This window comes from Pristis pectinata, chromosome 9, assembly GCF_009764475.1.
Source record: "Pristis pectinata isolate sPriPec2 chromosome 9, sPriPec2.1.pri, whole genome shotgun sequence".
Lineage (NCBI taxonomy): Eukaryota > Metazoa > Chordata > Chondrichthyes > Rhinopristiformes > Pristidae > Pristis > Pristis pectinata.
Genome location: NC_067413.1, coordinates 75,346,732 through 75,364,301, shown reverse-complemented (window position 1 = coordinate 75,364,301; position 17,570 = coordinate 75,346,732). Strand labels below are relative to the sequence as shown.

General features: G+C 37.6%; 1 protein-coding gene across 2 annotated transcripts in view; it reads left to right on the top strand.

Annotated features, from left to right (window-relative positions):
* The window catches only part of nsmaf (neutral sphingomyelinase (N-SMase) activation associated factor), a 96,928-nt gene that overhangs the window by 52,498 nt on the left and 26,860 nt on the right, over window positions 1–17,570 (top strand). For both annotated transcript variants that reach the window (XM_052023748.1, XM_052023749.1), the window contains exons 13-24: window positions 490–666; window positions 1,727–1,806; window positions 3,938–4,028; window positions 5,325–5,388; window positions 5,487–5,538; window positions 5,641–5,761; window positions 8,001–8,132; window positions 10,133–10,175; window positions 10,354–10,520; window positions 14,049–14,157; window positions 14,969–15,027; window positions 16,439–16,506. In XM_052023748.1, the coding sequence (XP_051879708.1) occupies window positions 490–666; window positions 1,727–1,806; window positions 3,938–4,028; window positions 5,325–5,388; window positions 5,487–5,538; window positions 5,641–5,761; window positions 8,001–8,132; window positions 10,133–10,175; window positions 10,354–10,520; window positions 14,049–14,157; window positions 14,969–15,027; window positions 16,439–16,506 (1,163 nt within the window). The remainder of the gene's footprint in view (window positions 1–489; window positions 667–1,726; window positions 1,807–3,937; window positions 4,029–5,324; window positions 5,389–5,486; window positions 5,539–5,640; window positions 5,762–8,000; window positions 8,133–10,132; window positions 10,176–10,353; window positions 10,521–14,048; window positions 14,158–14,968; window positions 15,028–16,438; window positions 16,507–17,570) is intronic.

Genomic DNA, 17,570 nt, shown 5'->3' with positions numbered 1-17,570 from the left:
TTATGCTGGAAATCTGAAATAAAACTCAAAATGCTGGAAATGCTCACTTGGTTAAGTGAATCTGTAGAAAAAGAAATAGAGTTAACATTTTAGATCAGTGATCTGAAGCACTAATTCTGTTTCTCCCTTTATAGTGTTATCTGACCTGCTGAGCATTTTCAACATTTGGAATTTTTATTTCAGATTTCCAGCATTTGGAATTCTTATTTTGGAGCACTCTTCCTCTTGACAGAATTAAAGAGTAGAATGGGTAATAGCTAAACTCAAATTACTGAAATTCTACGAGAAAAAAAGAACTTTGAGATTATGTATAAATATTTTATTTAACGAAAAAAAGCATAATGGGTTTACTGATTTTAATCTCCAAATTACATATAATGTAAAAGAATTAGTTGAGTAAAAAAATAATAATCTCCTTAAAAGGATTTTTTGTTATATTTTGGACACGTAACTAACTGTTCTGTTTCCCATCAACATTTTGTTCTACAGAAAATCACATTACTGAACAAACAGCTGAAAGCTACATGCTACAGTGGCAAAGAGGACATCTCTCAAATTACCAGTATCTCTTGCACCTCAATAATCTGGCTGACCGCAGCTGTAATGATTTATCTCAATATCCTGTTTTCCCTTGGATCATAGCTGATTATACTTCTTCAGAATTAGGTAACACAAATATCAATTACCATTAAAGAAAATGGGTATGGGCTTTGAAATGGTGTTTTGTGTAAATATTCAGAATTTTTCTGTAAATATACTTTATAAAATAAATACATAATTTAGGATTTTCATCTGTCACCATTTGCAGCAGAAGCTGTATCATTCCATTTATTTACAACTTTTACATGATATCATGGGATCAATTTTTATTTCATATATGTTATATGATCAATAAATCCAGGAGTTTTTACATGGGTTTCAGCCCTGGTGCAGTGCTGGGAGGCCCCAAGTTGTGGTCTTTCCCCATAGAGACTTTGTAGCAATGGCATCAGGCTTCCTTCTGCATGTCCCACAACACATAGATTGTCATATTCTATTGTGTCATACCGCAGGTTTTCATTGTGGACAGCCCCTTGCAATGAGAAACCAAGGTTTAGGGTAGACCACAGCCTATCCTTTACAAAAATATTTGTCTGTTCCTGGGATGTAGTCCGTTGTTATGCAGTTGCAGGGGATGAGCGTATACGAAGAGTGCTGCATTCCTTTTTGGAAAGCACATTTCAATAGATGATCGATGATGGTCTTAAGTCCAGCACAGTGCCTTGAGGGCACTGCGTGGTGGCATTGAGATTCCAGCTATGCAAGAAGGATTTGACAGAGGTCAACACCAACTAGGAAAGTTGCAGGTGTTTGCTTGAAGGTTCCAGTAATAAGGTATTCAGCCAAATGACTTGGGTAGCCTGCCCCAACAGGATCCACCTGCTCCTTTCTCTGCAGAGACTCAATGACACTCTCTGCAGACCACTGTCTGATTGGCTTGTAGTCAGACGTTCCTTCTGTACAAACTCTTCTCCAACAGAAAGGTGGAAAGATGTGGCTCAATTCAATAGAACAATAAAATAACCAGGCCCATACTTTATAACCCTGAGCACAGGTAAAACCTCATAGAACCCCTTGGTGTATATAGCTTGATGTAGCCATCAGGATGAGGGCCACATTGAGTACATTTTCCCCATTCCTCCTGAGCAGATGTAATAGCACAACTCTAACTTTTGTTTTGGAACAGATCTTTCAAATCCTACAACTTTTCGTGACCTTGGAAAACCAGTGGGTGCCTTAAATAAGGAACGACTTGATCGATTGTTGGTAAGGGTTGTATTCAAATAGAGAAGCATATTTGTTCTATGAATGAATCTTTTAATATTTCTTTGGTTGAAGTAACTCTCTTTTAGTAATTGAATAATCATTGATAATTCCAGATGTTGTTTTGCTTATATGGCATGCAGCAGAGTATTTGGGTTTCCAGCTGTTAATAGCTTTTAAAACCTGTAAGGTGCACATTGTATCTTGAGGCATTTTCCAACTCTTTTAGATTACTTAAAATATTAATAGTTAAACTGCACACTGTATTGCCAGCTTGTGGTTCACCTGCTGTGAGCCCAGGAGAAGTATGAAGTTCTTCGCACACAGCTAATCTGTTCATTCCTTTCCTGGTTTCAAATCATCAGAGGTTCCATTTAATCTTTATTTGTCAAATTTGCTTTAAGTTTGAATAATCTATATGTGTTGCATGGCCCAAAACCTAACACTGGAGGTAATGTCTATTGCGTAAATGCTTCCCTTTGTTCTTCTCTCTCACTTTATGATTGACTGTACAGTGTTTTGCTCTTTTAATGTTCCTGACTTCAGAGCAGGACCATGAGATGAACATAAGTGAACAATGTTTATTGCTTTAGTAACTTAATTCATATTCAACTTGTTTGTGTACAGTTTATTTTAAAATTATTAAAACTAACATTAGGCAGCAACAGATCTTGCTGTCTGTGGTGAGACAGACTGGGAACCATCAGCCAGGTTCAACATTTATATTAGGCACTTTCTTTTTGTGTACCTTGTGCAACATGAAGCATTGAATAAAGAGATGATAAAGTAATTGTGCTTCAACTGCTCCCATGCAGGTTTTTCTTTGCATGGTGAACCTTGTGTTAAAGATAAACAGTTCTTCATTAAATACAGAGAGTGATCGGAGCCTCGGACCATTCCATTCAGCAAATGAAAGAAATATTGTGAATGGCAAAGTCCCAAACAGAAGAAGAAACTTAAAGCTGATAGCAACTTTATTTAAAAATTACCAACTACTAATTGAAAATTATGAAATGTCAGTCACCCCTATAGCCAGCTTTTAAACTGCTCTCTGTGCTGATTTCCCCTCATCTTCCAGCCTCTATAAAAGTTCAGCTTATCCCAAATTCTGTTGTTGAAAGCCAACTCCTGTCTACCCACTTTCTTTTTGCTGACTTGCCTCCATTCTGCGTCCGATTGCTTCGTATGTAACATTTTTATCCTCTTGTATAAGTCCTTTTTCAGCCTTGTTTCCTCCCATCTTAGCTCTATAACTTTCTTCAGCCTTGCATCCATTGAGAACTTTGCATTTCTCCATCTCTTGCCTCGTATGAATTCCCGACCTCTTTCACACCACAACTGGTAACTGTAATCTGCAATTGTTAAGAATCCCATTCTTAAACCATTCTTTAAATCCTTCTGATCCTTCCAAGATCATCCTCAAAACTCGCATCTTAACAAAGTCATCCCTCGCAAAACATCATAAAGGATTTCACTTCTAGTTTTATATACTGATGCCTCAGAAATGCCTTGGCATGTTTTCTGATGGTAAAGGTGCTCTATTAATGCAAGTTGTGTAGTGAGGCAAGTGTTAGATTGCATCATAAACTGAAACTAGCTAAAATGAGTTGTGGTCTGAAATGAGTTTGAACAGTCACTGTCCAGTTCCTAAAAAGTAAGATCATGGTACAAAATTATCCATAGGTCACTACAAATCATTCAAAGGTCATTAAGCTGCATATTGGGAGGTTTTATGCTTAGTATTCAGGCTAAGGTATACTGTATAGTTTGCATATATAAAGGCAGCCTAATTTCTGTTCCTGGCCACTCTCTGGTAGTTGGTTTCCAAAAAGCAAAGCATTCCATTTCCTAGCATTAATACTATTCCTTTCGATTAGTAGAAAAATTCAAGCAGCATGATGGTAAGGAATAATAATTTTACAAAACCCATCACCCTGTTGATGACTTAAAACATTGACATTGTTTCTCTCTAGGAATACTGCATAATCTCACTAGTACTTTCAGAATTTTCAGTTTTTATTTCAGATTTTCAGTATCATAGTCTTTTATTTTGTGTCCTCCTCCTGCCTATCTGAATTAAGCTAAGTAAGCATAAGTACACAAAAATAGATTCACAATTGCTCTTTTGTTTTAGAGTCGCTATCGAGAAATGCCCGAACCAAAGTTCATGTATGGAAGTCACTATTCTTCCCCAGGTTATGTCCTCTTCTACCTTGTGAGAGTTGGTAAGGGTACCATTTTTCCTCATTGGTAGTGAATTCTCAGTGATTTTTTTAATATAAGCATAAAGAGTTAAGTCCACGTATTGTAAAATCTGGTGATGATGTTATCTGTTTTACACCATCTGTGATTTTGAAAACAAAATCAAATTGTACATCAAGTTTCCAGATATTTGGAAAGCTATCTCAAAGGGGTGATCTAATCAGTGTTTTATGATATTTAATATCTGATTAGTTTTGCAGTTTGTAAACATGTCACCATTTTAATTAAAGTTTATATTGAGTAAGAAAATCCAAATTTAGAGTTATTACTATTCGCTAAAATCTGTGGAAATGGCATTACTGGCGAAACAGGAACTAAAATGGAAATTGTTTGAAAACTGAATTCTTGATGACCAAATGTCACTGCAACCTACCTTTTAATCTCTAAGATGTACAATTCAGAAAATTAAAGCAAGAGGAGAACAGTAAATATTAAGACAGTTTTTAATGATATATTGTCATTCTCTTCATTCATTTTATATGTAGTTATTCATTAGTAATAATTTCCACTCAAAAGGTTAAAGGCGACAGATATGTGGGAATGTCACCAGCTGCAAATTCCCATTTAAGCCACACACCGGTCTTGCTAAGAAATTGATTGTCATTCCTTCAAGGTCACTGAGCCAAATGCTGGAACCCTCTCCCAATGGCATTGTGGAAGTGTAATTACTATGATGACTGCCTCTGTTCAATAATATGACTCAAAGGCAATTGTGGATGGACAGTAAATGCTGGTCTTACCAATAATGTCTGCATCCAGTGAATTTTAAAGAAATAAGCATTTAGAACTGCTCTTTCCTGGACTGGAGCCTTGTTGTCATAAGTTTTTATTTACATATGTTTCCCCCACTGCACTATTTTTCATCCACTAAAATAAGTAGGTATTAATCAGTAGGAGTATACAGTTTCACTAAATATTTCTCTAGTGAGTCAGGCTCCCTTTCATGTTATTTTAACGGCTGCTGCAAATTAGCTACATTTTGTAAAGCATTTTCTCTTCGTAATTTCTCGGAACTGTTCAAGTGTACATCAATGATTAAGATAAATTAATTGACAATTTAAATATTTAAAAGGCTGCAGATTCTGTAAGCTTGAAATTGAAACTGAGAAAGCAAAAATAGCACAGCCAGCACAAAATATTATCTGGCGTGTACTCTTTAGAGATACAGTCAGATCTGCTGGAACATAGCAGCATTTTACATTTCTAAATATTATTTACAAAGATTTTTTTAAAGAGGCAACTTATTGTGTCTTTTTCAGCCCCTGAGTACATGTTGTGTTTACAAAATGGAAAGTTTGACAATGCTGATAGAATGTTCAACAGGTTTGTTTTAATACTTCAAGCAATCTGATTTGTCATTTATAAAAGTTTTGAGTGAACTGATGTATGTGCTTTTCAATAAATGCCTGTGCTATATTCAGTTTTGCAGAGACATGGAAAAATTGTTTAGAAGGAGCCACGGACTTCAAAGAGGTAACAGATGAACTCTCATATACTTGTCTGTGTTATCCAGAGTATAAAGTATTTGAATTGCCAACTAGTTTACAAATCATTATTTCACTTTTCACTTATCAGTTGATACCAGAGTTTTATGGCACGAATTCCAGCTTCATTGTGAACAGTTTGAAGTTAGATCTCGGAAAGAGGCAAGGAGGGAAGACAGTAGACTCTGTGGAACTTCCACCATGGGCATCAGGTAATCAAACCTGTTCGATCAAGTTATTTGTGCTATTCCAGACATCGGGCTTCATGTGTATTTCAATGCATTTTTTTTTATTCATACTCATAACAGCTAGAATTTGCATTATTTAACACCTTTAACATAGTAAAATGATCCCTCATGCACAATAAAAGGGTAAGCAAACTAAATTTGACATTGAGCCCCCCATAAAGCTTGACCAAAGAGAAGGGTTTCAAGGAACATCTGAAAAGAGGACAGAAAGGTTTGGGTTTAGGAAAGGGATTTGAGTTCAGGGAGGGAATTCAAGAGTTTAGAGCTTAAGCAAGTGGAAGTCCCAACATGGGGCATGCTTATAAAGTGAAGGGTGCTCAGGATTCTAGACTAGAGGAGCACTGAGATCTTGGAAAATTATAGAGCTAAAGAATCCATCCCTTATAGAGAAAGGGATAAAGATTTTCTTGGAATGAGTGGCAGACCCACAGGATTGAGAATGATATGCTCGCACTCCATTTTAGTGGGTTCTGAGGTAGCCTAGAATTGTGCCTCAGTTTCAGGAGCCCAGTGCGGCCTTATGAACGATGTGGCCAGCCCAGCGTATCTGGCTTATTCTAACTGGGGACTTTCTGCTAGGAACATTGGTCTAGGCGAGGACACTGACTTCGGTTTACTTATCCTTCCAACGAATTTGGAGGATTTTGCAAGGACAGCTTTGGTATTTTTCCAGTGCTTGGAGATGCCTGCTTATAAGGTCTCAAAGAATATATGAGAGCAGTAATTACTGCCATGAGTTTTGTGCCAAGTTTGAAGTCTTGATCTTCAAATACCCTTATCCTCAATAAAACAAAGGCTGCGGTGGCACAGTGAAGGTGATGGTGAATTTATCATTGTTGTCTGCCTTCACCAAGTGATTCTCCAGAGATATCAAAAGTGTTCCACATTTTTCAGGGTCTCCGTGAACCTTTATTGTTGTAGAACAGCGTGCCTCAACAGGGGCAGGTTAGTAAAGGAGGTTGGTCTTGCTGATGTTGACTGGAAGGCCCATTATCTCGTATGCTTCGGTGAATGAGTTGAGAGTGTCCAGGAGCTCGGGCTCCAAATGTGTGCTAATGCAAGCATTGTCTGCATCTCAACTGACTACTGAGGTTAGGGTGATCTTGAACCTGGAGAGTAGTCTGCTTGAACAATTTCCCTTTAGTTTTGAAGATTAGCTCCACTCCCAAGAGTTTTTTGTTGGAAGTGAGGTACAACATTAACATGAGATGAATCAGCATCCAATACAACTTTTGTTAATAAAATACTTTTTTTCTCTATTACTGTTCAATTGATTTGCTCAGGTGGCTTGTTCAGTATCTTCCACAACTGGTATTCTCATGGCAATAATGCACTGTTTCATGCATATTTTCTCTCATTTCCTGATGACGTAGTGGCCAGGCCCTATGGCCCATTGAGTCAATGCTGTCTCTCAAAGCAATGCCATAATCCCCATTTTCCCACTTGTTTCCATATAACCTTCTCTCACTCGCACGCCTTTCAACTCCATCTTGATTTTCCCGCCACCCACCTACCCACACAAACCATAATTTATAGCAATCATCTCACCAACCAGCACACCTTTGGGATATGTGAGGAAATTGGAGCAACTGAGGGAAAACTACCTGGCCTAGCCTAGAGGGAGAACATTCAAAAACTTCACACAGACAGCACCAGAGGTCAGTATTGAACCTGAACTGATGAACCTTTGAGGCAACAGCGATACCAGCTGGACTATTGTGATACCTATTGATGCATTTACAATAAAGCTACTGATCTAAGCCTGGTAGCTGACTCCAGCCAACTGAACTCTATTAATAAATGCTTAGTTCCTGATCATATTGAACCAGCAGATAAGCAATGTTAATGTCAGGCTGTGCATATGCATAGAATTTGAATGCTGCTATTCTGTTGCTCTACATTTAAAAAAATACAATTTGCATTACAGAATTAATGTGGTTAATTAAGTTAAATTTAAATTTAAATTTTAGTTACAGTGTGGTAACAGGCCCTTCCGGCCCAACAAGTCCGCGCTGCCCATTTTAAACCCAAATTAACCTACCCGTATGTCTTTGCAATGTGGGAGGAAACCGGAGCACCCAGAGGAAACCCACACAGACACAAGAGAATGTACAAACTCCTTACAGACAGCGACGGGAATGGAACCCCAATCGCTGGCGCTGTAATAGCGTCGTGCTAACTGCTACGCTATTGTGTCTTCTAGGTCCTGATGATTTTCTGCAGAAGAACAGGGAAGCATTAGAGAGCCAATATGTTTCTGAACATCTACACGAGTGGATCGATCTAATATTTGGCTACAAGCAAAGGGGAAGTGAAGCCATTGCGGCCTACAATGGTATATTTTTCTAGCATTGTATAAATAGTACCTGTTTTTAAAATTATGGTAAGTACAAAAGGAAAGAATAGAAATGAAGGGATACTTCAGAAGTTTGGGAGGAGAGTGAACAGCCCAAATGAAAAGGAAACATTGACATATGGGAGTTCTACAGAAGGACCCCTGTTGATCCCATCATTTGCAGTAGTGTTTTCCTGTGATCAAAATACTTGCAAACTTTGATATATTCAAAAATAAATAAATTTACCTAGAACTAATCTCTAAATTTTTGTACACGTTTCAGGAAAACCTAATGGAGGCCTATTTTTCTTACAAATTAATTACAACTTGGGGTCCCATCAGATATTTCTGTCCTCAGTGAGAAAGACCACCCCTGTCAATGAACCTTTGTTCTTTACAAATCAAAAAAATGATTTTATATTTGGTAATGTAGCTTTATCTAGGGATCAAGCTAAAATCTATATCATTTTAATTCACTCACTGCAATAAAATGAACTCTTTTGTGCTCCAGCAGTTATTGAACAAAATATGTGTACTATTAGCCCAAGTGAATTAGGCAAATTATTAATTCTTGATAAATTTAATCATAGCTATTAGAGGATCTTCAATGTGGATTGTTTGTCTTTTTCTTTCAAAATGTATTCTTAATCATGGTTAGTATCAGTTGCCTTTTAAATGGAAATTCAAAAACATGTTCAGTGTTCAATAAGTTTGGGAATAGTATTCCAATTTAAATTTTTACTTGCAACCCATGCATTTGTCTTTTGGTCCTTAGTTTTATTGACAGTTTTACAGAAGCATATGATAAATGTTGGTCTTTTTAAACCTGCATAGTTATTTCCTTTTGGTTTTAATGGATATTTTTGGACATCAGTATTGACCAACAGACTGATGCTGCTGTGGATGTTCGTTTTCATTTAAAATGATTCTAAATCATAAATAGCTCAGTAATCTCGGACCTCGCCATCCATGATGAATTGTTTAATTCTTTTATCCCAGGTCATTTTCACATGCATTAAATTAATTAAATTTTGCATATTTTCATCTGTTCTGAATGCCAAAATTAGCATCCAAACTGGCTTGTGTTTACAAAATGGTGGAGGAACTCAGCAGGTCAGGCAGCATCTATGGAAGGAAATGAACAGTCGATGTTTCTGGCCAAGGCCATTCATCGGGACTGGTTTATGTCTGACTATAAATTAGACACAAACCAGGTTGGATACTATTTTTGGCATTCATTGGCAAAAAAAGTCCCATCCTTTTTAAGTAGGTTTAATATGTCTTCAGAATTGTCACTGTATTCATACAAAGAGCTGACAACTGAACTTAATGTTCGTGAGAAACACATTGTCTTGTCTTGTTCCCTGTCAATTCCTTTTAGTTGTACTGTACTTGAATTGTTTCTTTGTTAACTGTTATTGTAAAAATTGAATCCCTTGAAACTCTTCCTATGCTTAAATTTACTGCCATGGAAGCAAAACCCTGATTCCAGTCATGTGAAAACAGCTTAAATTTCTATGTTAATCCAGATGTAAATTAAAATTCTGAGAACTAAACATCTGGAAGGAAAAACAGAAAATAAATGAAAAGATGGGCAGGTGAGGAAAAGGAAAAATCCTGTAGTTGGGGTAAAGAGGGAGATAAAAATATTCAGAGCTTTTAGAAGTATTTTGAAAAATGAATAGGACATGTAAAGCCAAAGAACTTAATGGAGTTTTCTGGTTGGCAGAGACCATTGAAGTATGATGCCAGCTACAAGGAAAGATGAGACTACAGTGAAAATTGGCTAATCATTCTTCATCAATTTTTTATTAGATCTAATGAGAACTGGGGTCTTAGTGGTTGATGCTGGAATCCAGCTGATGAATCTGAACATAAAAGAGAAACTCTGTGTTTGATTTATTTATTTGAGTTTTTAAGTTAATTGCCATCAAGTTTAGAAAGAAAATTGGAAGATTGAATGTCCAGAAAAAACTGACGATAATTTCACTTTGTTGCAGTGTTTCATCCTTTGACTTACGAAGGAGGAGTTGATTGGGACAGGTAATGAAAATGAAGCCTGCTTTATTTCATTTATCAGTTAAAACATCAGGATGAAGGATATAATTTAAAATGTATAGTACCACAAATGAGCTGTTTTTGAGCCCATCTAACTTTCATTTAAGTCACAATGCATCACTGGGATCAATTAACTACTTGTGTTACAATCTCTTGTCTTCAGCATTGAGGACCCAAATCAGAAGATAGGAATGCTAACCCAGATCCTAGAGTTTGGGCAGACTCCAAAACAGTTATTCATCAGTCCACATCCTCAAAGAATAATGCCAAAGTTTCAGAATCTTTCCAGGGGATTCAGCCGTGGTACTTCCATGACAGAGTTCTCTCCAGGTAAAGTTGTGAGACAAATGAGCTGTGCATGTATTTACTCCACATCCATAATAACAGCACAGATGTGTGGATCACCGAGTTATTATGACATGATAATATTTTATGTAATACATTTGCTTCAAGCTTAAGGTGCATGTAAATCAGCTGGTAATGTTTATCATAAATAAGATGGCATGGGATGTTGTGTACCACCAGTAAGATAGAAAAGGCGTTGTTTACTACCAGTGTACAGGCAGAAACAAACCATTTGGCCGGCTAGTCTATTCAGCATTTATGCACCAGATCAATCCTCTATAATTCACTTCAATTGACCCTACAATCAAGTCCTTCATTCCTATCTCCATCATGCATTTCCCTCAATGTAGTTATGATAGTCACTTCAACTATTTCTAGTGGGAGAGAGGAAAACGTTCTACATTCTAGCTACCTTCTGTGTAAAGGAAGTTTATCCAGATTTCTTTTTATTGGTAATTGTTAATTGATTTATTATTGTCAAGATACAGTGAAACACTTTTGTTTACATGCCATCTAGATGGATCATGTGGATCGAGGTAGTACAAAAGGGAAAAAAAACTATGCAGAATATAGTGTTACTGTAACAGAGAAAGTACAGTGCTGGTAGGCAAAGTGCAAGGGCCATGATGAGGTAGATCAAGAGTTCATCTTTAGCATATAAGAGGTCCATTCATGAGTCTTGTAACAGTGGGATAGTAGCTGTCCTTGAGCCTGGTGGTAGATATTCTGCTGCTTTTGTATCTTTTGCCTGATGAGAAGAGAGAATGACTGGGTTGGGAGGGGTGCTTGATTATGTTCGCTGCTTTCCTGAGACAGCGGTAAATGTAGACAGAGTCCATGGAGGGGAGGCTGGTTTTTGTGATGGGCTGCGTTTAAAATTCTCTGCAATTAATTGCGGTCTTGGGCAAGCAGTTGCCATTCCAAGCTGTGGTGCATCTGTAAAAATTGGTGAGAATCATTGGGGATATGCCACATTTCCTTAGCCTTCTGATGATTTAGAGATGCTGGTGTGCTTTCTTGGCCATAGTGTCCATGTGGCTGGGGCAGGACAACTTGTTGGTGATATTTACATCTAGGAACTTGAAGCTCTCAACCATTTCCTCGTCAGCACCATTGATACGTACAGGGGTATATACTCCGCTTCACTTCCTGAGGTCAATGACTAGCTATTTGGTTTGCTGACGTTGAGGGAGGGGGTTGTTGACTTGACACCATTTCACCATGCCAAGAGATTCTCCATCTCCTTCCTGTGCTCTGTCTTGTCATTGCTTGAGATCTGGCCCATTATGGTGATGTCATGTGCAAACTTGTAAAGGGAGTTAGAGCAGAATTTGACCACACGATCGTGAGTGTATGGGGAGTATAGTAAGGGGCCAAGGACGCAGCCTTGTGGGGCACCGGTGCTGAGGAATCAAGTTCAAGTTTATTGTCATAGGCATACAAACACAGTTCTTTGCAACAGCAGCACCGTACAGTACAAGAGGAGGACAAACATAAGATAATGTATGTAATTTACGTAAATTTAAGTTTATAACTTGCAAAATAAACATAGCAACACTAGTGCAAGATTGAGAGAGAGAAAAAAAATTTAGTCCGAGGTAATGTTAAGGTTTTTCATATTGCTTCAAAAACCTGTTGGCAGTGGGGAAGAAGCTGTTGTTGAATCTTGAGGTGTGGGTCTTCAGGCTCCTGTACCAACAGCATCGGGAAGAAGGCATGACCCGTGTGGTGGGGGGTCCCCAATGATGGATGCTGCCTTCCTGAAACATTGACCCTTGTAGATGTCCTTAATGGTTGGGAGAGCTATACCCATGATGGAACTAGCTGAGTCCACCACTCTCTGTAGCCTCTTGCCTTCCTGTACTTTGGAGCTTCCATTACAGGCCATGATGCAACCAATCAGAATGCCTGCACATCAGTAGAAGTTTGTCATTCTTCGATGAGGTGCCAAATCCCCTTAAACTAGCACACCTTCTTCATGGTTGCATCTATGTGCTGGGCCCAGGATAGGTCCTCCAAGATGTTGACACCCAGGAACTTGAAGCTATTCACCCTTTCCACTGCAAACCCTTTAATGAGAACTAGTGTGTGTTTGCCTGACTTCCCCTTCCTAGAGTCCGAGTTCCTTGGCCTTGCTGACGTTGAGCGCAAGGTTGTTGTCACAACACCATTCAACCAGCTGACCTATCACACACCTGTAGGCCACCTCATCATCATCTGTGATTCTGCCAACAACATTGGGGTCATCAGCAAAAGATAATCATGGAGGAGTTGTTGCTGCTTATCCTTTTTGATTGCAATCTATTGGTCAGGAGGTCATGAATTCAGTTGCAGAGGGGGACATCGAGTCGAGATTTATTACTTCTTCATAACCCCAGTTTTGATTCTCCACACTTTCCTCCCTCCACTTACAAGTGGAAACATCTTCTAGCGATCTATCCTATCAAACTGTCTCATAATCATCAAAGTCACAGCTTATTTTTCTCTTTTCTGGAGGAAAAAAAACGTTTGTTCAATCTTTCCTGTTAGAGTCTAGTCTTGGAGATGTATACTTTTTTTTGTTTGCACCTTCTGTGTCTCAAATTTTATTTATAATATGGAGACCAGAGCCTTGAACGATTCTGTAAGAGTGTGTCTAAACCAGCACCCTTAAAAAATTTAACTTCTGTTTTTCATTTGTTTCTAAAGCAATGAGGCCCAGTACTTGGTTAAATATTTCCATTAACTTTACTAATATGCAGAGATGCCTGTTGTTTCTCCTCTTCTAACACTACCTAAGTCATTGAAGCACCTCTAATCACCACCCAAGTGATATCCCTGCAATGTGACCTCCTCAGCATTGATATGCCTTATATTGAAGTATTGATTTAATGTTGCAAATTGTGTTAAGTACAGTGAGTTTTTAAAAAGGAAAAGGAGCTGTAATCTGATGTTGAAGAAACATTTCGTAGTCATTCTGATACATTATAATATTATTAAAAAAACTTTTAAATTTGACAGGTTTTACCGTTAAGAATGATATCTTTTAATATGCTTACATTTATATAAGTTGGAAAAGAACAGAGCAGTGGGATTAATTTTGGACTGCTGTAATAGGACCTAACCAAAAAAAAAATTAGTTTGCAGCCTCCTTTGCTGTGAAATCTTCAATTTGATGCAGGTTTCCCATCTAACTTGATTGTGCTATGCCAAGTTATAATTATGAAAATGGTTGTACCCATGTAACTCTATTTATTTTAGTAATAATTAATATTCACTGCAGTTAATAATTGAATCAAGCCATCTTATTCCAAACAGACATTCGAATATGTTTGATCAAAGGACTTTTAAAATTTGATGTATTCATTATATTGAAGTTGGAATTTAAAGTAGGATCAAAAATGGGATTTTAGGCACTATTCCTCTAAGTTTTTTTTAATTCAGGTTATACAGTACTTAAATATCAAGATAAAAGAAGAACACTGTGCTTTCTCTTTGGATGCTGTATCACAGTAGTCAATCTTTTGTATGCAGTTTCTCCCTGTGAAGATTCATTTGAAGATCTAACAGAGGAAAGTCAAAAACTAGCATGGAGTAACATCAGTAAATTGTGTATAGTGTACCAGCAAAAGATTCACAAAGAGTAAGTTGTATGAATTCATTCCTCATTATTGGTAATTATCAGTGTGAGGCTGTCTTATTGATAAATGTGGTGTTGTAAATATATTTATTATTGCTGGATTGTAGGGTGATTATTTATGTATCCAGGAAGAGAAAAGGCCACGTAGGCTTTTATGCATGTTCGTTTCTATCTTTTGACACATCATCCACGTGTACTTATCCCCCTGGGGAGGAAAAACAGAAAATTAATCATTTTGGTAGTTTAAAAAGTGCCTTCCAACTTCCCATGCGGGATTCTAGAAATCTAAATTTTTCTTTAAGATTATACTACGCTTGCCTTTATGTATTCACCTTACTTTCCAGAATGCCACCTCCTTCCTTTTTAAGGAATGTAATGAATCTGTATGGATGATTGTAACTTTTATTGCTCATTTAAGCATGCATGATAGTAAATTGTTGGCCTATTTTTAAATTGAGTTATTTTATCACATTAAATTAATTCCATTGCTTATGATTTCTATTATGAAATAAACAAATAGATGTTGTTGAAAAAGGGCTACCAATTCCCGATGCAGGGTTTCGACCTGATACGTCAGCAATTCTTCTCCCCCAATAGATGTTGCTCGACACAGAGTTTCTCCAGCAGATTGTTTGTTTCTCCAGATTTCAGCATCTACAGTCTCTTGTATCTACCAATTCACTAAGGCCTATTTTTTATCCCAGAAAGTTATAATATCCCCACTAGCCTTCACTGCTCCTCTGGAGCCTTAACTCTTACTGTTGTGTCTTCTGATTGCATTTAGACTTTATCTTGTGTTCCTTTTCACAATTAGAGCAGTAACTGGAATCACTGTTGCTGGCAATGGAACTTCAGTCTTCACAACTTCACAAGGTAATTTATTTAACTCATGAAATGTGTTCAATTACGACTAGCTGTTTTGTTTTCAGCTTGGTGCTAGGATCCAAGCTAGATTTGACGTAAATGATCAGAAACACATTTACTTCTGGCTGGAATGTGGAAGTCAAATGATCTGGGCATTTGATGCTGGCATATTGAGTCCAGTGACAAAACACAGTTGACCCCTTGGTTTTTGACCAGCCGCAATGGACATAAGTAGCTAATCTTGATTTAAAGACAAGCTGAGTAGTTTGTTTATACTTGTCTTATCTTTTATGTTTTAATTTAGCTGTCAGGGAAATATAAAAATGTTATAAAGGCCTTTGACAACAGCAAGCTCTCAAAAGGCTGTCAAAAGTTCTATATGCCAATATTGTCTAATAAAGTGTAGTGAATTGCAGTTGATAACTAGACCTTGGGAGCTGTCAGAAACCTAGTTTCCACTTGTGGCCTTTATTAAACAACATTGTCATCCAGGCCTTGGGCAGTCAGACCTACAGAAGGTAAATATGACCATGTGAGACGAGTGGTGGGGGAGGTTGTGAGCAGAGCGATAGGCTGGATTGAGCAAGATACAGCCCAAAGTATATTTCCTGCAAAATTATGTTGGGTGAACGGTAGCCTTGGGGTGTCATGTTGCAACTATACAAAACATCGGTTAGATTACATTTAGAATATTGTGTACATTTCTGGTTGCCACACTACAGAAAGGATATGTTAGCAGTAGAGAGAGTACAGAAGAGATTTGCCAGGATTTTGCCTGGAATGGAGAGCTGTCGTTATAAGGAGAGATTGAATAGGTTGGGTTTATTCTCACTGAAGCATAGGAAACTGAGGGGATAACCTAGAGGTTTTTAAAATTATGAAGGGCAGAGATAGGATAGTCAGAATCTTTTTCCCAGGAAAGGAGAGTCTCGAACTAGATGGCGCTGGTTTAAGATGAGAGGGAAAAGTTTAAAGGAGATCTGAGCTGTAAATTTTCCACACAGAAGGTAATGAATATCTGGAATGAATTGTTATAGGAGGTGGTGGAGGCAGATATAATTGCAACATATAAAAGTCATTTGGACAGGTACTTGGAGAGGAAAGGTTTGGAGGGATATGGGCCTAATGGGGGCAAGTGGGATTAGCATAGATGGGCATCACAGTCGACATAGATGAGTTGACTGAAAGAGCCCGTTTCTGTGATGTATGATTCGTTGATTCTACATCTGCAATGATTTGCAGTTGAGCAACTGATGATACTTCTGGGAATAGTAAAAGATGTTTTTAAAAAAATATACTAAATTATGTGTTTGTGAGCTGATGCATAATATTTTGCTTTCACAATGCATGTGCATTTTACAATGTCTAAAGAGCTTCTGATTCCATTTAATTATTGTTGTATTTTTAATTTGCAATACAGATTCAACACTAAAGATGTTTTCCAAGGAAACCAAATTGTTACAGCGGAGTATGTCCTTCTCAAATATGGTGAGGTTCACTTCTATAAAAAGATATCAATATCAGTCAAAGAATCTTGAATTTTTAGTGCTTCTGAGGTCAAAGTAACAAATAACTTTAAATGAAAGAATGAACCTGCTCCAAGTAAGGTGACCATTTTTGAAAACCAGGAAGGAGAACCAACCAACCCATCCCAGTCTTCATAGTAAATCTGTTGAAAACACAGAAATGTAACACAATCTTCCATCCAACATCAAAGTACCAAAAAACTCTTCTAATTATGACAGCACATTACAATGTTAATAGTAAGTAATGTTAAATATGGCAATACATAAAGGCCCACCCTTTCGTCATTTTGCTGTCATTGTTCAGTGCTTCCAGTGGATTTTATTTTTCCTTTGAAATAGTGTTTTTTTTTAATGTCTGCTTGTGTTTCATCGGTTTATCAAAGAAGGATATGCAATCAAAGTCAAAACTTGCCCATAAAAACAAAATAGCGTTCACTGTTTAATCAATGGGACATGACTTTTGTGTTCATTATTGAAAATACTTGTTCATCCAGGACTGTGCTACCAGATAGTCACAGTATGAGCTCAATTGCTTTTGCCAGATCCAAGTACTTCACCGCATTTCTGTTCATCTCCTGAGAAACATTGTGCCACCTTTCATAAACTGGCATTTTCTGTGCGTTCCAATCAGGCATCATTAATAAAGTGATGAAGCTATGAAGAAGCATTTGCCCCTTCATTAAATAGACAATTCTCATCTATTAAATTTAGGTCCCAATTTTTATTTGGCAAGTTGCAAGGCTGCTTTGTACATCATTCCACTCCACTATGTTCCTCAACAAGGCCCAGCCAAGCTGTACTTTGCACAGTACAGCCAATTTCCACAGAACCAAGTAGCTCAGTGTTGTTGAGGAAAATAATCTCTGCAAGAATATAAGGAAATAATAGGAGTAGGCCACCTGGCCCCTCAAGAATGCCCCACCATTCAATATGATCATGGCTGACCTACCCTAGGCCTTAACTCCTCTTCTGTGCCAGTTCCCCATAACTCTGAATTCCCTGATCTTTCAATGAATTATGTACTTC